General features: G+C 51.7%; 2 protein-coding genes across 2 annotated transcripts; both read right to left on the bottom strand.

Annotated features, from left to right (window-relative positions):
- Positions 1-126: 126 nt before the first annotated feature.
- EMH_0005070 (Beta-ketoacyl synthase, related) lies at positions 127-3439 on the bottom strand (the record flags this gene model as incomplete). Its single annotated transcript, XM_013497033.1, has 4 exons — positions 127-201; positions 323-2438; positions 2634-2764; positions 2849-3439. The coding sequence occupies 4 exons, from the start codon at positions 3437-3439 to the stop codon at positions 127-129; spliced, it is 2913 nt and encodes a 970-aa protein (XP_013352487.1).
- Positions 3440-4670: 1231 nt separating this feature from the next.
- Positions 4671-23550, bottom strand: EMH_0005080 (uncharacterized protein; the record flags this gene model as incomplete). The annotated part of the gene is made up of 32 exons (XM_013497034.1): positions 4671-4763; positions 5309-5403; positions 5514-5629; positions 5753-5841; positions 5946-6083; positions 6178-6252; positions 6383-6449; positions 6669-6764; positions 6873-7133; positions 7249-7325; positions 7423-7496; positions 7595-7683; positions 7818-7900; positions 7990-8056; positions 8159-8268; positions 8395-8589; positions 8777-8894; positions 11055-11812; positions 12116-12172; positions 12487-12880; positions 13081-13304; positions 13423-13637; positions 14300-15013; positions 15199-15291; positions 15502-15704; positions 15869-16108; positions 16218-16553; positions 16816-17918; positions 18085-18302; positions 18786-19239; positions 19382-21190; positions 21469-23550. 32 exons carry the CDS (start codon positions 23548-23550, stop codon positions 4671-4673), a joined length of 10743 nt encoding a protein of 3580 aa, XP_013352488.1.
- Between the last annotated feature and the right edge of the window lie 346 nt (positions 23551-23896).

A 23896-nucleotide genomic window follows, 5' to 3' on the forward strand; every position in this document is an offset into this window, starting at 1 on the left:
TTAGAAGCAGTGCTCCGCATCCTTCGCTGCGGACGTAGCCGTTGGCTGATGCGTCGAAGGTCTTGCAGCGGCCGTCGACACTCAGCATACTAGCCTTGCAATACTGTTCAAAGACGTGATGATTAATCAATATGTGAACGCCTGCTGCAACGGCAGTGTTGCATCTTCCGTCGTTAAGAAACCGCTTAGCCACGTCAAGGGCTACGAGAGAAGAGGAACAAGCAGTGTCAATTGTCATACTTGGTCCGTGAAGATTGAACACATGGGAGACCCTGTTTGAAATGATCGATGCAGCCCCGCCTGTCCCGGTCAGGCTTTTTACCTCCTGTTTTGAGGTGCAGGCTTCGCGAACCCAGTCATTGTTGCAGCAGCCTACGACAATGGCTATATCACGTTGGTTGCGTTCCCGCAGTTCCTCGGCTAGCGCCTCGTGGCAGACCTCCAACAAGACTCGTTGATGCGGGTCCATCAACTGGGCCTCAGCCATAGAAATGTTGAACAGAGCGTTGTCGAATAAGGCCATGTCTGGATATGTTCCAGCATCGTTGACGTAAAGCTTATTAGATAGGTCTCTGTCAGAATCTCTGTACTTCCACGGATCAAAACGCGTGAGTGGAATGTGCTGTATACAGTCCTGGCCAGACTGGAGTGCCTCCCAAAACTCCGAATCGCAATGAGCCTTTGACGGGAACCTGCAGGCCATTGCCGTGACAGCAATGGCGCTTCGAGCCGTAGGACGTCCCACTCCAAAGAGCACGCTGTTGCTCACGTCCGCTTCCTGCGTCGAAGAGATTTTTTCCAGGTAGTCCACAAGCTGGGCAATGCACGGATGGTCATATAAAAGGGTTGCCGGTAGCTGGAGCTTGAGCCTTTTTGAGAGGCCCTCCCTGATTCCAATAGACGTCATCGAATCTACTCCTGCCTCCACAAATGGTGTGTCATCTTGCAAGGGCTCGTCGCGGTTAAGAGCTAGCTTGAGCGACTCATTAATTGCTGCCCTTATCTGCTCTCGGGAGATGGTAGGAGCTGAAGATGCCGGAATCTTCTGATCTGGTGAACTGTCCTCCACAGGAACTCGTGGGGAACGTTCGGGAAAGTGTGAGCTGCTGTCGGGGCGCACATCCGGTTCCTCGCCATTCGATGAAAACGTGCCAAACTCGGTATGCGCCACTTTGAGACTATTACTACCCCAGCAAGTGGAACTCAATTTACCATCTTGGTAAGATTCTTTGGGCCGCCTGTGGTTGGCCGCATTGCTGGGTCCAAGTATGGGCACCTCCGTGAACACTACAGGGCCATTCCGTCCAACATCCTGATCGGTTGACGGCCCGACAACGCTGACGTTCGTCCCACAGAAGGACGAAGTGGGGGTTGGAATGCACCCCTCGGGAGTAATTAATTCCACGGGAGAAATTTCCCCATTGCTGCCTCCTGGCATGCTAATCAGGTGTGACCAGGGAAACATGTTCTTTTTCCACAAGCATTTGTCGTTTAGTTGCGCTTTAAAATCGTGTTGACCCGCTGCTGGGCCTTCTAAAATAACGTGGCCGTTACAGCCGCCAACCCCAAAGGAGCTTACACCCACCACCAGTGGCCGATCAGGGACAGGAAATCTTGTTGCCGTCCGAGGAATGGAAAAGTATTTTGGCACCCGATCTATTAAGCTGCTAAGGCGATTAAAATGAAGGGTGCCTGGCACACAGCGGTTGATGAGTACAAGAATAGCCTTGCAAATTCCTGCACCCCCTGACGAGCCTTCGCAATGGCCGATATTCCCCTTGATTGAACCCACAAGAAGTGGCCTTTCGGGGTCGTGGGAGTCCCCAAAGACAGCAGCAAGACTTTGAACCTCTACTGCATCCCCCATCCTTGTTCCAGTTCCATGGGCCTCAATGTAGTCGACATCATCAGGAGAGATGTTTGCCTTAGTCAGGGCACCTTCCATGGCACGCCGTTCAGCACCCTCGCTGGGAGCCGTGGTTGAGAACGCCCTTCCACTATGCACCACAGCATGCCCACGAACATACGCCAGTGGGCTCACAACCGACGTGTCAACATATTCGGCAACGTAATCTTCTCTAAGCAGAGAAAATACAACGACCCCTTCGGACCTAATAAATCCATCAGAAGCCTCATCAAATGGGCGGCAGCGTCCTTTTCGCGACAGCATTCCCAGGTTGCACAGAGCCACTGTGACCTCTGGAGCAATAATGAGCTGAGAAGACCCTGCAAGGGCGCATACTAGGCGGCCTGATTCAATGTGGCTCACAGCTGTGGAGAACGCAACAATGCCAGACGACGTCGCTGTATCGATTGTCATTGAAGCCCCCTCCAGGTTCATGCAGTAAGAAATGCGGTTTGCAAGCATTGCATGCTGTAGATCTACGATAAAGCACGACGGGGTGTCTCGTGTAGTAAGTTTTGCGTGGACGAGAAACCTGAACATATGCAAGGATATCATCAAGGCCATTGTATGCGGAGAAAGTTGGTTCGTCATCTGGGGCAGAACACGGCCATGGGAAGACGTGAGCACATTTTGAGCTGCTCAATTGATCGGCACTCTTCCGGCTTCTGTCAGGGACAGCTGCTGTATACCTAATATATAATGGCATCTGTGGTGCTGCAGAACCTACCAGTCAGCGCATGAGCATCCAATGAAAACACCGGTCTCATCTGTTGGGCCTTTCCGGCCTTTCATCAAAGGAGCCCTAGCCTCAAAAGCTGCCTCCAAAAGAAGCCGTTGTTGTGGGTCCATTTGCGCAGCCTGAACAAGCATGGTTCTTTAGACAATGCCAGAGGCATTGGCAAAGTGGCTCATCCAGGGCTGAGATGTGACAGGTAAACTTACTTCATGATCGGGGATTTCGAAGAAACGGTTGTCAAATGCCTCTGCTTCTTCAATGAATCCTCCTTCTCTGACATAAATAGTACCTTCACCTCCTTCTGGGTCGTAAAGCATATCTGCATCCCATCGCGAGGGAGGAATAGGGGTGATTGCATCCCTTCCTGGGAGGAGAATGTTTGACCACAAGTCACCGAGCGTCTCGACTCCCCCAGGCAATCGGCATGAAGCGCTTATGATGGCCACTCGCGGGGAGCCCTGGTGAATATGGATGGTGTGCAGGGGAACTTTGTTTCTTGAGTCCGTGCCGACACCCGCCGCGATTTCAGTGATTTTCGCGGCAACTTCCTCGATTTGTCTGCATTGGAGAAGTGAAGTGGGCAGTTCCAGCCCTAGGGAGATAGAGAGTGACCTTAGGAAGAATGAACCAGCCACCGAGTCGGTAGACACCAGTTCCCACTGACGCGCAAAGGAATCACCCGCTGTGCCCTCAACTGCGCAACTGGCAGCCTGAAGTGCCTCAATGACCAGATGTATAGAGCTCACGTCCACTGACGGACTGCGCATGGGTTGGTTGTCCATTTTCGGCGACGACATTATGACTGCTCACCTGCAGCAGGGCATAGCACGAGCAACCCTGGGAGGCACCAGGAGGTCACTCAATAATGCTGCATCCACTTCAGAGGAAACTCAGAAATTGCGATTTTGGTGGTGGAGTTATATAAGACAGAAGTTGGAGTTGTTATGTGCAACGCCCTGCCACCGCAGCAAGACACCATGCGCGGGGCGGCTCCGCGGATGGTCACCGCGGCCCGCTAGGCAAGGGGAGCCACATTATGGGGCCAGACAAGCCGCTGAAACCGGAGCCCCGCAAATAATCTAGAAAGCGATTTTTTTGCCAAAGTTTTTTTCGTGCCACAATTGTAAAGCACGCAACTGCACATCTGGAGTGCCCCCCACCAGCCGTTCCAGTCGCTCAGAACGGTCCGTGCACGTTTGTGCAACAGTACCCCTTTGCTACTCGACCAGTGGTCTAAAACCATATAAAGAAAATACCAAAACGAGTACTGTCCATCTTTTTGATTACCATCTACCCCAGAGGCGTGCCGTCGTTACCGCATGACGTGCGCTCTAGGTGACTCAATACCAGCCGCGTGGGCCACAGGAACAGCCGGATACATGGAAATTGCTAGAAGTCGTGGGCCCCATTCATCCGGGAGTTTGAAACTAATTCGCCAAACGCTTTTACAGGCCCTGGTATTTTAACTCCGGCGGTGTGCGTTTCATTCTAGTGCTGACGTCAAGCGGTCCATTGGACGTGGCAGTGCACTGCAGAACACTTTCTGCCCTGCTTAATCCACCGTTGCCTAAGACCTTCCTAATGTTACTTCAGACATAGCCTCATTCTAGCGGTGAATTGATTGCCACGTTTTCCCACCCCGCTTCAACGTGAAAGGCCTCGAATGCCCACATACTCCCCTATAAACTGGCAGAGATGCAAGAGTGGCATGCAACGCTTTTCTCTGTCTGGTGAGTTGCAGTTACAGCTTCATCAACAGTTCAGCAAAAACACTGCACTTGCTTCGAATGCACTGGAAATCGTCAGGCTGTATTGTGCGCAAACTTCCGAGGGCAACTGCACAGTAACCGGTGATCGTGGAGTTGCCTGTAGCAGGTGCTCGCTCCCAGATAAACTAAGCAATGCAGAACTTCCAGTAGGGTAACCAATTCCAGTAACAGATTAAAGACAGCTGTCTCAGGAGAAGCGGCTGAGCATCCAAAGCCAGTGCACACTCGATATGCCTTGAAATTGTGGATTCAGAATGAATTAACTTTGCACTTCGCAGGGGTTCACATCCCCCAAACTGTTGAGATGAATCTCAGAAAAAGTGGAGAATAGGACCTTGCAGTCCTTGACCTCCTGAAAATAAGTGTGTCAAAAATGATCACGTCGTGAGGGTTTTATTGCGATACTTCTCTTCCTTAAGCGTATAACAAGTTCAGGCCGAAGCTTATCTCTTCTTAATCGCCTTCCGCTAGCAAGAAGTTCATCCGTACATTGGCAAGCCAAGAATCCTCCCCAGAGCATTCCATGCAGGCGTCCCGTGGGTTAAAAGTTACTGTAGGATAGGTAGAGATCTTAGTTAAATGATAGCCTTTCATTGAAGCCTTTGGTGAAGGAAATGCACAAAAGAATACCCCTAACGTGACCAGAACGCACAAACTTGAATTCCTATGACTGAAAGGCGAGTTAGGCTTTGCCGCCACGATAGTAACTTGGTTTGGACAAGCGGCCGTTATACACCACGACACGTTGACTTCAAGGCCTGTAGGCAGAGATACAAAAATATGCATTGCCGTCCTCTTTATATATGCAGTCAGATCGAATCACGATTACTTCAGTACATAAGCATGGGGTATAGAAACGCTCTAATCGTATCCTGGATTAAGGAGATAGTGTCTCACGCTGATAAGGTCAATGTAGTCGATAACGTTATTTTTTGCTTGCGGCAACAATTCTTCAAGTATCGACCTGATCTGCTCGCGCGGCTGCTCAAAGCCTGTCTCGCAAGAAGAAATACACTGGTTTTGCTCTAGATGCACACTGGCGCTCGTTATGAGATTTGTAAGCGGTTCGTGAGCATTCCCAAACTACTTCCAACAGTCCTACCACAGCGGAAGAAAACTTCGACAGCTTCATCTACAGAAACCTGTCTCCCAAGTGACGAACGAGAAAACTCTTTGGTCAGTAACTGGAGCAGCCGAGGCTGCTGGTACAGACGGCCCCTAAGAACGCACGGAGAGGATGCCCAATGAATGTAAACGACGAAAGGCCACTTTACAGAGGCGTCCACGCTTGGAGGCATCAACAATGCATATTTACTGAAATTAATAATTCCACCGGCTCACTGAAGTTGCTTGAAGCTTTGCATAATTGCTTTGGTATCTTCGAGCTTTGTCGATTCGCCTTTTGCTGTCTCCCTGTATGCTTGAATATTCTGCGGGAACAGGCAAAATCAGGAAACCTGAATCTGTGCCTGCTTTAAGAAACCAAACTTGATATGCTTCTTCGGTAGTCGCATATGACCAGGAAATGACTCACGCTGTGCAGAGTTTCATTGAGCCGCTGGCTGTTGGAAAGGAATGCCCCCTGCAGCTCCAGTATCCCTTTGCAGAATTCTTCATAGTCAACTTTTCCATCTCCGGTGGAGTCGAAGTACCTCGAAATGAGGAGAGCGTCCTGAGGTTAAGCTCACTCCAATATTTGCTGGCTTTGTAGTTGTTTTGTGAAGGCGAGTTTCAGACCCTCCTGCCCTTCTTTACTAATCCTATACCTGTTCAGATATTGTGTAGCCAAAGCGCTCCAGTGCGTTTTGGAAATCTTGAAATGTCAAAAACCCCTTGCGGCGCTGAAACGTCAACACCACGAACAACCTAAGTACATAAATTTCCCTCAGTTGCAACGAATTTAGCCTGTTTCTGCCATCACCTCTGTGCACGAAGCTCGATCTATGAAGGTTAAACTCTTTTTCACCTCACCTCATCGCAGGCGGTGAACATTTGGCCAGATTTGATATCGTTTCCACGCAGACCGTCCCAAAGGCGCCTGAGATGCAAGAGGACGCGTGCTTGGTCCGGTTCGAGACCTCCTCCCTCGGTCGGCCGTCCAGTAAGATCAGTTACGCTTGTTATTCTAAAGATGTTCCTGTTTATGGAGACTGTAGACCTGCAGGAAGTCAGCGTCGTGTGATAATATCTCCCAATGTGGATGCCTTACGAAGCCCAGCAGAAAAAGAAACAGCACGATCATCTCAACGGCCCTTACCCTACGACAAAATCGCAGGCCTCGAAAGGTCTTCCTGCATCTTCATTGAAATATATAGATTTTTGGAGCAGTTTCTCTCCAGCTGTTTTGCTTTGCCTGAAAGCACCCGCTTCCTAGTACTTCTTAGGCTTGTAGGACAGAAAGGTTTCCAGCGTGAAAAGCGAGAGTTTTTGGCTAATCACACCAGAATGGTGACTCGCCTACCCATGTACTTTGGGCTCAAAGACAGAAACATATTTGTCTTCGGGGTAGAACAGGATATCTACTTCTCTGCCAAAGGCATCAGGGCATATCATGTCTGCAATCGTGGCCTTTATCAGCAGTGGACCTCCCTTCCGATCTCCCTTCGAGCACTTTGGGTTATCGTTGCCGTGGTCTCTCAGCTTTGCAGAAGTGAATGGCTGGTCTTCCACCTCAAAAGTGTCAATCTTGATGGGTTCTTGAAGTTGTATGCCGAGAGTGTCTCTGCCACAGAAAGGCCGACAACAGCAGAGTACTCAGTTTGTCATTTCCACACATGTTCTGCAATTCATTCAGGACCTTGGGCTTCCAAAACATGCATCTAACCATTGCAACCCACTTGAAGTAAGACATAGTAAAGGGGTCGGCAGCGTATATGAAAAAATCCCGGTCCGCTATTGTCACAACCGAACCAACCTAAGAACGCAGACGTTGCCACAAGTACTAGTATGAACTTTTCACAATAAAGCGCGCTTTCATTATACCTACTCAACAGGGCGTTCCAATGTCTTACTTTGAAATCCAGTAACTTGAAATATGCTGCTTCCGGAGGGCACGGATACGATGGCCCCACGCTTAGAACATTCCCTGCGCACATGTTGCCTTAGGCTTAGCTATATAGCTAGTCCGTACTTACGACGTACTGATCCCTGCTAAAAAGAGCAGTGGCATGTTCCTTGACTCACCTTTTAGCATTTTCCGTCTACTGATGAATATTGTAAACCGGTTTCCTCCAATAGGAGGTAGGTTCTCTCTAACTTCCAATGTCTCATCTCTGCGTAAGTTACATAAGCCACCGCAACTCGAGATATCTAGGGAAATACTTCAGTAAGAGCGTCTGCTTGGGATAAATGCTACATGATCCTTAGCTGCACAGCGGTACTCGGCAAGCTTGTTAGTCACGCATACCTGGGGAAATACAATATCGTGTACATTCGTCTTTCCAGGAGGTTCGTGAAATTGTCGTCAAAGTAGGCTCTAAATCTACAAACCTGCACGCCAAAGGAGATTGCAGGTCGCCAATTCATATGAGTGTGGATAGGCGTTGCTGCAGTCCAACAAGTGGAAGATGTACACGTACCGGCTCAGGGCTTTCAACGCGTTCGTAAAATTCGTCGATGCATTGCTTGTCTGAGTTCAATGCTACTCTGCAGGCGTGCACACCAGCCAATTCATATATAGCACCCATAGCATTCAATCTGATTTGATCCGGGTAGCGCAGCATCTAGACGTGTGCGTTGATGCCATACTTTTCTGTGCGATGCTCGTTCTGCATCCTGTGGTATGAGCGACCGGTACTGCCTGGGAACTCTGTGGTGCAGTTAGATGGTTGGATCATTCCCGAAACCCTGTACCACTCCTTCACACAAACACAGCTCACTGCTTGAGAATATAGCTTACATACGTCCTACACCAATGTGCCAATGCTGTGTCGGATGAATTATTGTCTATACCGTCGAAACTAGAAGCACAAACAAGGCCCTACCCTTGTGAACGCGTCGCATCCCGTTATGGCAAATGTCTTTCCGTATGCTGTGAAAGTTGAGCCGACGCGCAAGTCCGCCGGTGACACAAGCTTGTCCGGCTCACCAACGATAGGAAACCGATGTCTCTTAATTAAAGATCCACTGTTCATGCCGCTGTTGTCGATCTTTGGCTCGACAATCTCCACTGTATCATCCTATGATGAGATAAATCGCAGGGTGCTTGGCTCATTACAGCATCGACAGGAGCCATAGAGAAGGGAATTATCACTAGATGCGCTTTCCCACCTCGAGGTAATACAATATTTCACAAGGCCTGCTGCGATAGTTTTCCGCTCTTGATTCGTCAACGTGCTCGTTGAAGTAACTAAAAAATCTGAGGACTTTGTGCTCCATCACATCCCAGGCCGGGGCGTTCGTTGGTGTCGTTAAGTCCCTTCTGTATGTATCTCTGGTAGTAGCGACGGGAACTGTCGTTCCATCGCGCCATGGATCTTTTTCTCTGAATAAAGAAGAGCCAAATATGAGGAATATTCGGAATATAGGTGTCAACACTTGCACGCGAGCCGTATCGAAGACGGCGGGAACTTTTCTTCGTAGGGCATTTACCTTTCCAGCGCAACGAAACGAAACGATTTGATGGAACGAGCATCTTCTGGAGAAGCAATGGACCTGCTGTTATGCCACATCCTTGATTGCTCAGCCGTGCAGTGGCCCAGGGACTGGAGAATGCCACAGACACGGCACAACTAGCCGGTGTTCAGGAAAATAATCTGTACCTAGACGATCCTACACTACCTACAGTTCTTGTTGCTGCACAGATTGCTGGATGTTGTGTACCTAGTAAGGAAATCGGCGCAAGCCTGCCAAAGAGGAATGAACCAACGGACTATTCGTCCTCGCAGCCCCGGCTACTCTACTCACCTGGCCGCCACAATCTTGGGACATTTTCTGAAGTATCCTAAATCACTTTTTCAGATGTGTCTTACAAGTAACTGACCAAGAGGCGTACCCTTTGACTCCGCTGGACACGGCCGACACTCTTGCGAGCGGTGCACTGCTCGCCGTGCAGGTAACTTAATGAGCCAAACTCCATGCAAGCTTCCCCCCGGTACAAGCTAATTCAGCTAGAAAAAATGCATGCATTTATGTAGTTAAAGTTGATAAGGGGCTCGTGCGAAGCTATATTCGGCGCCGGCCACAGGAACCGTCGCCCAAGCCCCCAAGTCGATGCAGTAGCACCACGTCACGGGAGAAGGCCCCAGTTTTATACCTCGTGAAACGCATGAAAACAACTGGAAATAACACTCAAATACTAACTTTTATTGAAAACTTTCCCAATTTAGGAGCCCTGTTTTGGAGAGACTTGCGTTGCTCCGTTCCGGCGACACTGATCGCTGCAACCGCGGGTGGCAGCACTGCACTTCTAAATCCGTAGTGTCTGAAGGGGAAGATTTGCGTAAAACGATTTAACCTTTTTTGCATATAGAAACCGAACTAGAGAGGGCTCAATGTCCCAATCTAGAGGTCCGGCCTAAGACTTGCCTCCTAGCGCAAACGTTGTGAACGCCAATCTCTACACAGCGTGAAACGCGAGTAACCATGCCCTACACGATGCCTTCTTATTGTCTTTGCACTTCTAACTATGGCGTTTTGAAGAACAGGAATTACAGCAGTCCCCTTGAATTTGCATGCATTGGAAACGAGGGCTCTACCGCTGGCGCTGCTGCTTCACGCCTGTTTGGGCCGTGACATACAACTGTGTTCAGTGCACGGGCCCCTTCTGGGCCCGCATACGACTGTAAGGCGTAGGATTTTTTGGGGAGAATAGAGGTAACAGGCGTTAGCTGTGTGACACGAATGCAAAGTTGCATTCATTTACACACTTAGAATTGGTAACGGACCCGTGCAGGGATATATTCGGCGCCAGCCATGGGGACAGCCGCACAAACCGCTAGGTGGGTTCGTATCCTAAGGAATAGGAAACATAAGAAGGGAAAGAAGTGTCTTATGCTTCTAAATTAGCTTAGCTGACTTTCCAAGGCCTTTCGATATCGTGCACACAAGCACCTCCCACCTGTCAGGAGGCGTCAGGGATAAATTCAGGCCGATCATGTAAATTGTGGAGACCAGAATGTGTCAGGAATTGACCGTTACTTTCCAATGCATTCCTACCTGGCAAAAATCACATGCTTCCAGAGATGCGTTGGAAAGGACAAAGTAAGCTTAATCAGGAAACTTTGACGGTGACGCCACACTATGCCATTTAGCATTCTGAGCGGATTTTTTAGGCGAGGCATCTGTGCCTAGCCAATAAGGCACAGCAGCAAAATATATGGCGACTTGGTATCCTTCAAGAAATTAAAATGATGGCGAACAGCTAAGTTCATTTAGCTCGTAAAGCAGGTAAAAAAAGTGTGTATATACTAGAGAAAGGCAGCTGAAAAAGCGCAGCGCCTTGACAGCACCTCAGTGTGGATCAGTGGCGGTGGGTTGGGAGAAGCACATTGTGTCTGGTTTCCTGGGGCGCCTCGTTAAGCTGCTAGAACCGCGCATATGTCTTTCGTGTGAACCAGTTGGAGAAGCGGAGGGAACTGAAGGCCTAGCAGTTTTACACTGGGGTAATCTTGAAGCGGTCACGGGAGTGGCAGGCAATTCGCACGGATGTCCATCCCCATCTCGCATAGAGTAAGAGCGCCCGAAAGAACCTCTAGCCGGCCGCTGCTGTGCAGGCCTCAGAAGTCGCGTAATAGACAGAGCATCTGAGCCTTTGGCAGGCACATCGTAGTTTCCCTCAACCGTTTGACCACTCTGGAGACCAGCGGAACCAGCGCCAGCGTCTCGGTCTGCCGTGACGTCGGTTGGATCACTTGCGCAAAAACCACTATCCCGAGTTCCTGTTACATTCGGAAGCGCGCCGCTCCGCTGCGTTTTCCCCCGATCAGCAGGCTCTTGGTAAGCGCAACTTGCCGAACTCGAGCGAAGCGCTTCAGCTGAATTGGAGTGTGGGGGTAGAACACTGGAACTCGCTTGCGATGGTTGGGGGTCGAGCTTGTAATACCGGCCTACCGCCCCAATATCAAGCCAATCTGTTGGGACGCAGTCACGCTTTGCACCTTCAGCCCTAAGTGTTGCAAGCTTATGGTGAGGGAGAGCCGCTGAAGTGCCAGCGCAAAAGCGGAGCAGCTGCAAACCAGTGCTAGATGAATCCTCGAAGTCATTTGGGTGTGAAGTCAAGCTGGAGTGATTCTGTAGCAGTGTACGCTGCTGGAGAGGAGACAAAAGGCATTCTCGAACTTTCTGCACAAAGGGGTGCAGCATGAAGTCATCGCTGCTGTCGTAGGGTTGCTGCTCAATCGAATGACCGCCGAAGCAGAGCCAACGTCGACTGTTGCCACCTAAAGAGCCCAGCTTTTGATCCTGAATAACCAACAGAGGGAAAAACTAAACGGGGACTAAGGTTGCTATCTCACATTCGCATCAGCAATGCAACATCGTGAGTGAGTGTAACCCTAAGGCTGTCCAGGAAGTCCACGCATGCAAAGTGAAGTGAAGTTTAGGTGCATATTTATTACTACGATCTGAGGCCGGAGTACTGGCAGTTTTGCATGGTGTAGTCATCTGTAAACTGGGTTAGATATGACGAAGCTGCGGCTGGCCTGGCTGAGGTAACACCGCCAGCTATCCTGAGGGAGGTCCCAAATCCTGCAAATAGCCCCTCACCTTGGATGGATCAATGCCTCCCCTGATAAGAAGCGTTCGAAGTGTTTCGCGTTTCTCCTGATAAGCATAAATACAGAACACATGCAAGAGTTGCTCGATGCTTAGTAAATGGCAACGCAAATTACTTCCTGCATCCGGATGTGAGCTGCTTTGAACAACAGTGGACAAAGACCCCCAATAAAGCGCTAGCAATAAATGCGTTTTGCTTGCGCCACCCCCAGAGCATCTTGCTGCAGACCTAGTAACGGGTATACTAAGCTCACTACAATTTGCGAACTACGTGGCAGTCATAAGCAGATACGCATCCCCACAGCATACGGTTAACAATGTATGATGCTGGAATTCACCCAGATGACAGCAAGTGCACACACCTTAAGAAAAGCTTCTATCATACACGAATTGTCTTTGCGGTTTGATGATGGCGAATCTACTTGCATAGCACAGTCCTCGGACTGTGCCCTTTCTGCATTTTCGAGAGACCTCCGATGGAACGCCAAGATCTGCTGAATATCGCACGCGGTCGCTGCAGCAGTAGTTGCTACACATGAGAAGTTGCTCAGCCCTTTGCATGCCTCTTCTGCTCCTCGAACTTGCGGTAACGACTTATTCAGGTCCATTGTAGGTGACGGAGATTCCCCCGTGCGCATTTGAACATCATATTCTTCGTCCGTCCCATTGTTGCGAAGTAGTCGTTCCAGCCGTTCACTCCGTTCCGCAGAGTCTGTTATCCCTGCTGCTTCCAGATGAACACCCAGAAGTGTTGGGCTGCAAAATATTGCACGATCCACATACACGAAAATATGCCTCTGACAATGCTCCCCAATGGCAGCCGCCACTTGCCATGCACAATCACGCGCATTGCAACCAGAGTGCGAACTATAGTTTTGAGGGAATTGTTTTGGTTTACGGACGTGCGCATCGGGCGATTCCTATGAAAAAGATCTATTACATCGGCTTTCACGTACCACAAAGTTGCAAATGAATGCATGAAGAGCTTCGCATGGAGGAGATACATAAGCCTGTCTCTTTGAAGCATCATGAGCGATTTCTCGCGACTCTCGTAGCCGGGCTGAAGGCCACGGTCCTCAGTTTGTTTTCTGTTTTGCATATCCTGCTGGCAACGTTGCTCTATCAGATGCTTTGCAGCATGATAGGCACCCTCTAGACGAGAAAGGGATGCCACAACTGTCTGCATTGCGTACACACACAGCCCACTATCCAGAACAACACCCGTGTACACAAGTGTACAGATAAATGGCGAGCAACAGTAACCCTTCTTAGTCTTCATGGCGATCTGCGATACTTACACTGATGAGGTCTAAGATACTGAGGGATTCAACGAGATGCCGTTCTTCCGCATCTGCCAATCCTCCACCCGAAACCTCCTTTCGCTGTTGCAGATCGTTTGCTGCATGCTTCTCCAGCAGTGGCACTGCCTTCTTATGAATTTTGCTGACAAGGCGCCATAAAGTCTCGGCGTGTTTCTGATGCGAGCCTTGGGAAACGCTGCCTAGATTCTGGGCTGCTAGTGAAAAGCAGCATTCAGCGATGCACGACCTGCAGCGTCAAAACGACCCGAAACTTTTGAATGACAATGTATGCCGAACCAATGGTTGACTAGGCGAACTGATGGGGCAGCTTTAGCAAACAGGAGCTGGAACACATCCTCTAATGCTTCACATAAGCTGAGCAGGGAAAACTAAAGCAGCGGCAGCTCACAGGACACGAATATCCCCCTGCAGGATGCTCCTCCCCAGGACTTGATTTAGAAGAAATGTTACCAAGTAGCGTACGGAACCGAGACGTGAATCCATCTGAATCAAACGATCACCCAGCCCATGTCACAGCCAGCCTCAATATATCACATGCAGTGCTTTACTAGAGTACAAGAGCTGCATTCGCTACAGGAACCTGCCAAAGGGGAAGAACTGACAGCGATTGGACTTTTGTAAAGATAATCCTGATATCTTCCCATGCACAGAAGCAGGCAGCTGCAGCACTGCTGTAGCAAGGCCTTATCGGGAAGTGGCGCCAAGGCTCCGTCCTTCAACTCGAAGAGCTTCATTTTCCTCTGCTTGTACGGGGTAGAGCTACCTGAGGCTCTGGACGAGTGCATACGCCAGCGTGTAATAGCCTCTGCAATCAACAAGGCTGACGCCGCACCTTGGAGACTCAGGCCAGCACCATGCAACGTCTCGTAATGCTGCGGCTCGAAAAAGAATTCAAGCGCCTTTGTAACCCCTTCAAACACAAACTGAGAACTAAGGGGATGAGCACTCATCACTGCCTCGCCGACGGGAGTCAGCTGAATGTACTGTCGGCTACTGCGGCGTGTGGGCGGTTGATCAGCGTGCTGCTGCTGAGTGCTGTTGTCCACGGATTTCCCATTCACTCCATCGACGGCACCCTGAGCAGCAGCTGCTGCGGCTTTTGTCGCTGCCGTTGCTGCTGTGCTGTTTGGATTTGGAGGAGCCGACGTCAGCAGAAAAAGCAAAGAGTGGGCTCCAAAGGCAGCTCGGGGCAAGGACCTCAATCTCAGCTCTGCGCACCACGTTTTTAAAGCCGTGAGGCAGCAGAGCAATTCAACTGGTATATTAGATGTCATTTTCCCTTCGCCATTCGTTTGGCTGCTTGTGTCGTCGTTTTTGAGCACAGCACCTTTGGGCCTCCGCAGGCTTGAGTCGAGATGGACAGCGAAGGCAGCACCAGCTGATTTACTTTTCATACGGAGCTCGTTTGCAGCGGTTAGCCAACCCTCCAGGGCACAAGATTGCTGTCGTAGTTCTTCTTCTCCCGTCTGCAGCAGTGCATCTGCCTCTGCCACTGCTTGTACCAAAGCAGACGCAGCGGAATCCAAATTTGCAGCCTTGGCGGTCGTTGTGTCGAAAGCATCATCAGCTGGGACAGACACCATAAAACAGGCACGCACATCCGCTTTGCAAACACCAACGCCCAGTACCGTCACCGAACTAAAACTTTTGCTGAGAGGTTGGATGAAGCACAATGAATATTTGGCTCAAACCCGCTGTCTTTTAGTTGTCTTGTTCTGCAATGTTTCTAATTGATTCTCACTAATCCCCTACCATCGGCTGTTTGCGAAAGGCTGAAGCTGTTCGGATCGCTGAGGTCGGCGCCTGGGCGTTTTGTGTCAATGGGTCCAGCATCTGCACCGTTTTCTTAGGACAATTCAAAAACACACGCAAATAGGCAACACTGCGTCCACATTTTGCATGTGCAGGGTGAAACAGCACATCGACCCCGTGCACGGTATTGCACACTATAGTGGGCGTCGAGCAGCAAAGGGGGGTCAGCAGGAATATAGCAGCGACGGAGGCCCTGGGGCACTTGCTGCGGGGAGCCAAAAGGGTGATATTCGGGAGCCGTACCCACTGCCTGTGAGGGTGGACCGATAGGAGCTGTTGCCGGTAGAGTTGGCTGATTCGTAGATTCCTCGCCTGCACTACTGCAGCCATCCCCGTGGCGAGCAGTCAGGCTTTCGAGCCGACCTTGAGAAAGACCAGAAGCCGCTATCTGCTTCGTGGCCTCCACAAGGCGAGCCCGGCATTCAGGAGAGAGTGAAGGCAACAAGCTGCAAGCAGAAATCCCACAAGAAGCACACTGCACAGCAATGCGATCATCCTGAGTGCTTTTTCCCATCTATCAGCTGCATAAAAAGCGTCGAATTGTCATCAACTCTGCGCAGACGGCGTAAATGAAGACAATGCGCTCGCTGTCGGCAGCAGGGTCACTTACTGGAGGGTGCCTCCTTTCAGTGTCAGGTTGCAAAGAACAAGGAAATCAAAGGCCAAATTGCGTTGCTCGCTTGATGCCCTTGCGTCCGTGAAAAGGGCGAAGAAACGGGCAGCGCACTGTTGCGAGAGAAAATCATTCAGTGGCTCGTTGCAAGATGCAGAACCCGTCTTAGACTGCAACTGGATCTGCACATGCTGTCCCAAGGCGCGAGTCATAGCAGCCATCAAGTCTACCAGCAGTCTGAGCGCAAAGTTCAGCACTCCCCTCCCCCATTCCTTTAAAAATGATAGAGCATAAAAATGTCATCGATGCTAACACCAAACNGTTCAATAAAGACGGGTCCGCTCACTCTTTGTTCTTGCAACGGATAAGACTTCGGTGAACCGTGGACAGGAACCTAGGACGGTCCTCTACAATCGCTGCTAGCAGCAGGAGGGTCTCGCGCGCGATTTGCCGTGGCTGCTTCGATGCAGGCTTTGGTGTTGCTGTTCCCTTTGCGTTGGGAGTATTAGCGCATGCAGAAGCAGCATCCAGTAACTGTTGCAAGATCTGCTGCTGCTCATAGAGAGGCAGAGGTACGCGCAAGCTATTGTATGGCTGCATCACCAGCTGCAGCAACTGGAGCAGCACACAAAGAGACTCCTGCGTTTGAGCAGTCCGCGGCTGCTGTATAACTTCTGCCAGGCTGCATACGCACCACGCACAGCACTACTTCGTGCCAGTTCCCCAAAAAAGCAGCAGCATAGATGGTAAAGCTGTGAGGCTTTACACAGCACTAAAGCCTGATGCTGCAGTAGTTGAGTAACCGGAAACGCTTGAGAAGCTTCATTGAAGCTTGTGGTTGATGGATGGCGACGGGCTGCAGTATATTGTGGCTATACGTACGCGTTTCGGTGCTCCTATGGCTGTGATTACAGAGTGAGATCTTCCGCCTTGCGGCAGCTTACCAGAGGGAGATCCACTTTAGAAGTAAGTCCGTAATGCTCTTCTCTCCTTGCAACGGGTGCATGCGAGGGCTCGACGGCTCGGTAGGGACGGTTGCGTCCCCCTCCATGCCAAAGAGGGGTTTCCATGCATCGTAAACAGACTTGAGCTGCGCCAAGTGGGGTCCTCCTTGCTTGCTGCTCCCGGCTGCTGAAGAAGCGCCGTGTGAAGGAAACATCAGCATCAAGAGATTGGATTCAACGCGCCCCTTGAACTCTTGATACAGCTCTTCCCGCAGAGAAATGGGCTGCCGCCGAAGAGTGGCAAAACCTGAGCCACTGCTTCTCTGGATCCTCTGAGAGCGCGTCGAGACAATCATAGGACTGGCATCGGCACAGGTTATTCCTGGTGACGCTTCAGGGGCAACAGCTGGGGTGGTAGCACGCGTTGATTCTTCGGAAACAAAATCCATAGCTTTCTGCTGGTGTTCTTGCAGTTTTCTTGCGGTAGCTGCGGTCGGCGACAGTGCCGTCTTCACGAGGGGTTCCCGTAGCGAAGCGTGGACTTCCTGCCGTGCTTTAAGCAGGAGCTTGAGGGTCTCAGCCGGAAGGAGATTTTGGTTGAGTGTGGCCTCCGCTGAGGGGGCTGCAAGCGGATGGAGCCCCTGCCCTTGAAGTCTCAGCTGCATCGCTTCTACGATTGACTCAGGCGAACAGCCGTCGTGCACAAGGAGGGACAGCATGGCGCTGGCGGCAGAAGAGCTTGCAGCACCCTCTCCGCGGAGCTGCGGGACGACCGCATCCAGGAGGTGAGGCACAAGGGACGACAGCAACGCAGACTTCTGTGAGGGCTCCACAGGCAGGGCAACACAAAACAGAGCAAACAGCGCCTCTCTTATCTTGGTGTTCCTGTGCTGCAGCATGACTCCCGATAAGCCGACGGAGAAGGCCCGACGCAGAACTGCCCCCGCGAATGGCCTTTGAGAGACAGATGTTGCTCCTGAGTTGCTGCTGCTGCTGCTGCCGGTGCTGCTGCTGGAGAGGAAGGGGTTCAGTAGCGTCATTGAATCCACGAGTCCCAAAGCAGTCATCCATTTAGCCGTTGCGATGTACGCTGCCTGCATAACCTGAAAAATATGGCAGTAAGAGAGGAAAACAACTAAAAATACAAGAATTCATGCTTTGTAAGGCTGTGCGCTGAGTGCCATGACACCTGACGCCCCGTTTCAGCAGCTATGCAATATATCTGGCTTNNATGCCTTTGATCATTCACTGCATCTGATGGGTGATTACCTTTTTGTCAGCATCGCAGAGGCATTCAGCAGCAGCAGGTAACAACTGCTTGTAGACGCGGGCAGCAGGAAGAGGAGACACTGCACTGCCATCTTGGGGCGGGGGCTCGACCCCCAGTCGCTCACAGAAAATAACCAAAGTCAGCAGCACGTGCCGCCGCACAGACGCAGACGGGTCCCCAAGCCGCTTTCGCAACAGCGACACGAGCCCGCTCAGCCCTGCGGGGTAGCAAGCACAGAAGAGCAAGCCATATCGTTCCTAAATAACGATAAAAAGTATAAAACATAGCACAGCGTAGACAAGCAACCAGTTCACGACATGAATGCATACCCGCCTGATCTACTTCCTTCTCTGGCGTTCAAACAGCTCTCCTCTGTGCATGGGCACTTAACACACTTAGCAACGTGAGGCGCGTATGGGCTTAGTTCAGTCCCTATGCTCATGTTATTACTTTGAAACCCTAAACCCTAAACCCTACTATTCAACAAACCAAGCCTTGTGACTGCCCACAGCCACAGCAAGATAGAACTGCCACTAAATTATATATATATATATATATATATATATATATATATATATATATATATATATATGCGAGGGGAGATATAAGTAAAAAGCGGAGAATCCGAATACCCCCCGACACTGGCAACGATAAAATGCTGCTGCTGCAGGTATCTCAAGGGAGCAATCGGGGCCCCCACCTTCAGGCTTGACTCTCCCCGCAACCTTGTTTACAAAAATGTGCATGAGCTCGTTCAACGCCTTGAGGACCGTTTCTTCATCTTGGCCTTGCTGCAGGCGCTGCAGCAGATCAGAGGTGATGTAGGGCGCAACCGAGACGCACGGAGCATCAGCTGACGAGGGGGGATCGGGGCAGGCCACAGCAGCAACTGCTGAGCCAGCAGCAGCAGCCCCGGCCGTCAGCGCAGCGACTGCAAGCTCCCATGTAGGTCCAGAGTCCTCCGAGGTGAGCTGTGCATGTTGTTGCTGCGGGTCCCGCTGGTGCTGCTGTTGCTGCTGCTGCTGTCGTTGCTGCTTGAGCGCGTGCTTCACGTCGTCCGGCAGGGGATGGGCAACGAGCATTGCGGTCATTGTTTTATCACCCAGCTCCGCATGCAAACGCTTCAACAAGGGGAATACGACTGAGCGCGGTCCCTGAACAGAAAGGAACAATCGACAAAGCAGCAGAAAATGCATCTAACGAACGTTGCCAGGGGGACAAGAGAAGAAACAGAAAAAAGAAGAAATGCAATCTGCAGAGGTATGATACTAGACTCTCGTGCTGACTCTTTTTCACCTTGCTCGGTTCCAGCATCTGCCGCACAATCATCAGCAACTGCTTGGGTGGAGTAAAGGCCGGCAGCCCCCAGAGCTGCAGCAGCTGCTCGAGCAGCTGACAGACACCGTGCATGATGCGGCCTCCCCCTACCCGCCCTTCGGCAAGGAGAGCGAGCTGAGCAGCAACGGTCGTCGGTGTCTCTACGCACTTCGCCAGTAGAAGACCAATGGTCATGATGGTGCTGCCCACCCGCGGGTCTCCCAGGCGGTCACCCAGAGGCTCTAATACAACATTCACAATGGCCTTATCAACAGGCGGCAGTTGCCGCCCTCTTGGGGCTTGGCTCCTGTACGTGTTCAGTTTCCCCAAATTTGCTGCTTCCTTCCCTCCTGCTGCTGCTGCTGCTGCTGCTGCTGCTACCACTGTGGAAGCTTCTTCTGGAGGCAGCAAACCCCCCAAGACGGCCTGCAGAGACGTGATGCATGCATCTTCTAGAGCGGCAGTTCGCTCCCTGAAGCCTCTCATCTTAGAGCGCAAGTGCAGCAAAACATGAACAGCGGACGTTCGTAGCAGTTCGAGTCGACAGCAGCTGCTGCTGCTGTTGCTGCTGCTGTTATTTGTTGTGTTTGTGGACCCCTCTTCAGTATCCATTTCTCCGTTTTCAACTCTGCAGAGATTGCAGTCACACGGCCGGCGAAACCACTGCTCAAGCGCTTCATATGCCCTTTTCCGCTCGAGCCCCGCAGGGGCCTCCAGGTTCTGCAGCAGTTCGGCAGGCAGCAGCTCTCTGGTCTTTATCTCCGCCTCGTCTAGCCCCGTGGCTGCATGCGGCGCTTCCCACTGGCCTCCTGCTGCAGGGGCCCCATGGGTACCTGCCCCTAAGGGGCCCACAAGTGCTGCCCCTGCCGAGCCAATGCGCTGCAGGGGGCCCCTTGCACTGAGATTGCCAACAGACGCGCTGGCTTGTCTGCGTAGGGTGCTTCTAGTAAGCCCAGTAGCCACCGTTCCACCTGTCTTCTCAGGAGCAGCAGCAGTGGCCTGCACTGCTGCTGCTGCTGTTCCTGTCGCTGCCCCTGTTGTGGCGGCAGCAGCACCGCGACTACGCATGCGCGAAAACGGGACGCCTGGAGTGGGAGCTCCTTGGTTCGGCGGGCGGCGAGGAGAAGATATCTGAGGCTGTTGTCCTTTTGCTGCTGAGCCTGCTGCTGCCATTGCCTTTTGCAGTTGCTGTCGTTTGGGTTCAGACAGCTTCTGCATCGCTTCCCCCACTGCAGCAGAGCCCTGTGCATGCTTGGCAACAGCAGCAATCAGCCCCACTCCTGCTGCTCTCACCGCCGCGTTGCCGTCCTCTGATGCTGTCCGGCCTGCAGCAAGGAGCTGCGCAGCAACCCTTTGCAATGCCGAGGCACTGCCTGCCTGCTGTTCAACAGCTTTAGTTATTTCGTCGAGGAGCAGCTTCTGATAGTGCGCTAGTTTCTCTTTAATTGGCAACAAATCTCCCACCACAACGTCTAGGGGAATGCAAGAAAGATAAGTCCCAATGCAAGCGCATGCAGCCGACTGCACCGGCCTATTGTTGACCTTCAACTTCGCTAGAGCGTCCGGCAGCAGTACCCGCAGTTGTTGCTGCAGTTGCTGCTGCAGCTGCTGCGAGCCGTCTCCCCCAGCTGGCTGTAGCAGCAGCTGCACAAGCATCTGCAGCGTCTTCAGGGCGCAGGTCACCACAGGGAGAGTCGGCTCCGCTGCAAGCACGCGGTGCAGCAGCGGCAGCAGTTGTTGATGCAGAAACGGGTTCTTCTTGTACAGACACACGCAGTCTCGCAATGCCTGCAGGCAGCATAACAATACAGGTAAATAAACAAACAAACATATGAAAGAGAAAATGTTTTATTGAAGGAAAAACATCAATAAGCGATTCGAGTAGCAACAGGCTCATCAGCAGCCTGGACCCACGAACTCAGCGCATGCAGAAAGAGCAGCACCAGAGCATACAAATTTTGTGGTGGAGCTGCACTATCAGCAGAAACAGCAGCAGCAGCTGCAGCATGAATCATGGCTACAGCAGCAAAACCGAGAGGAGGAAAGAAGAGGAAGAGATAACTGACGGTCTCAAGTTGCTGCCAGGCCTGCATCTTGACCTTCCATGGGGGTTCTTCTGCCTCTTTGTCTCTTGCTGCTGCCGGCAGAACTCCTTCTGTTGCTCTGACGACCCAATCTGTTTGCTGCTGACAAACTGTCTTCAACACATCTGTCTCAGTCACGAGCCGCGAAGCCAGAGAGGAGGGGGCCCCTCCCCCCCCTTTCTGCCCGCCTCGGTTGCTCCCACCTGTCTGGGGGCCCTCTGCACTCTGGCCTTCAACTGCCATTCCTGCAATCGTGAGAGAGGGGGGAGGCGGCGGCTCAGTCTGATATTTTTCGATGAGTTTCTCCACTTCTGTCTGCATGGATTTGCTGCTTTTCAGGCTCTCAAGGATGGTCTTCTTTGCTGCAGCAGCAGCTACGTCTCCTGCTGCAGCCCCTGTGAAGTATACTGCAGCAGCAGCAGCAGAAGAGAGGGCCCCTCGAACCCTCTTGTCGCTGCAGGCAGCAAACGCGCCAAATGGGTTTATAAGATTCTGCACGCCCCCCACAGCAACAACAAGCTGCAGGCCGAAGCTCTCAAGCATCTTTTGCAGCAGCTCCAGGCTGCTGCCTATAACCCGAATGCCCTGGCCTTTTATTGCTGCTACATTTCCCTTTTTCTCTGCTAGCAATGCCTGGCAGCTCGCGGCTAAGAGATTTGTAGTTTCAACTACACAGGCTTCTGAGGCCCGACTGAGCTGCAGCAACACGTCGCAGCAGCAAGAGAAGTGTTTCGGGTTCGACAAGATCTGCGATATGATTTGCTTTCCATGCTGCTGCAGCAGCGGTAGTGCTGCAGAAGCAGGAAAGGCAGCAGCAGTACCAGCTGCTGCTGCATTCCTAGCTGACGTGCAGCCCACAAGCGCCTGAAGCAATTCAACTGTTTTGGTGCCCATGAGAGCATTTGTATCCTTTATAATCGAACTAAAGTGAGGTTTCATCAGTTCCTCCCATAGTTTAACCCTCTCCTCGCAGCTAGAGCAGCTGTCTAGACACCCCACCACCTCGTCGCACCCATGCGCCCTCTGTTTAATTACTTTACTTTGGAGGCGAGCGGCTAGCGGGATACCTGAAAAGTCTTCAACTTTCAGGGGCCCCAGCCCCCCATCCCCCAGCTCCCCCAACGCAGGCAGCGCCATATCTACCTCTGCTGTATCGCAAGCCCCAGACGACGGCCTCTTCTCTGGGGGGCTCTTGCTGACCCCCCTTAAACCTATCTCAGCATCAGCAGCATTTACAGTAACTTCTCCCCCCTGGTTGCCTGTGGGCGACTTCAGAGTCAGCCGCTGCACACCCAAGCAAGAAGAATCCAGCAGAGCTGTTGAAGCGGAGAGACCATCAGAAGTTGCTACTGCTGCTGCTCCTGGTGCAGCAACTGCTGCTGAAACGCCTGTTGTTGCTGCTGTTGCGGCTGCTGTTGCTGCTGTTGCCTGGGGTGCTGCTGGTGTGGTGGTGCGAGCTGAAGAGGCACATCGAGCTGTGTTGTTTGCTTCTATATCTGAACTCAAGGATGCTGCAGCACCATCAACTTTCATGTGTAGACGGTCAGAACGCAATGCGCCTTCCTTTGCTGCTGCTGCTTCTTTTCTTGCTGCTTCTGCATCGGTTTTTGCTGCTGCTGTCCCCGCGCAAGTGGTTTGCGTCTGTTGAGAGTTCTCTGCTCCTCTCGTTGTTGCCATTGCGTCTTCGAAAGAGCGGCGAACGCTTACTCTTCCTTCTGCGCTTCCGCTGGTGTCACCCCCTGCTGCTGGTTGCTGCTGCTGCTGCTGCTGCTGCTGCGGTTGCGGCTGAGATGCAGCAGTAGCATCTACATCAACCGCTCGAAACTTCGATGCTTCACTAGAATCAGCAGGTGGGTTCAACCGACGTCCCAAGAATTCTTGCATCTTCTTCGGGCGCGCCTTGGGGAACAGAAGACGACGCTTACGAGGGGGGTCTGCCTCTTGTGCTGGAGGGGGCCCTTTGGGCGCTGCTGCGAGCAAATGTTGGGCCCCCTGAGACGCATCCGTGTTTGCAGATGGAGGCGGGGGCCCCTGGGGCTGCTGTTGCTCCTGCTGCTGCTCCATCTTGTAGGGCGGCAGTTAAGGGTTTACACACGCTGCATGCATGCACACCCTGCAATATCCCTCTGTTTTAGAGGGTCACTTCACGACAAAGCAGGTTGGAGGAAGCGACTTATTCATTATAATATGTTCATAAAACAAGGGGGGAGGAAGCGGCGTTATGGAGGGAGGAAGACAGAGGTAGTAACAACTGCTGCTCACTGGGGGGGTTAAGCAGCGGGTTAAAGACCAAGGCCAGCTGCTGCGTGCGTAGCACATGCATACTTTATTATATTTTTTAAATGAAATTCTTAGTTCCGTGATGATAAGAAAAACATACGATCAGGCAGCCCCTATGTCGGCAGTGGCT

Source organism: Eimeria mitis, genomic scaffold, assembly GCF_000499745.2.
Source record: "Eimeria mitis Houghton genomic scaffold, Emh_scaff243, whole genome shotgun sequence".
Lineage (NCBI taxonomy): Eukaryota > Apicomplexa > Conoidasida > Eucoccidiorida > Eimeriidae > Eimeria > Eimeria mitis.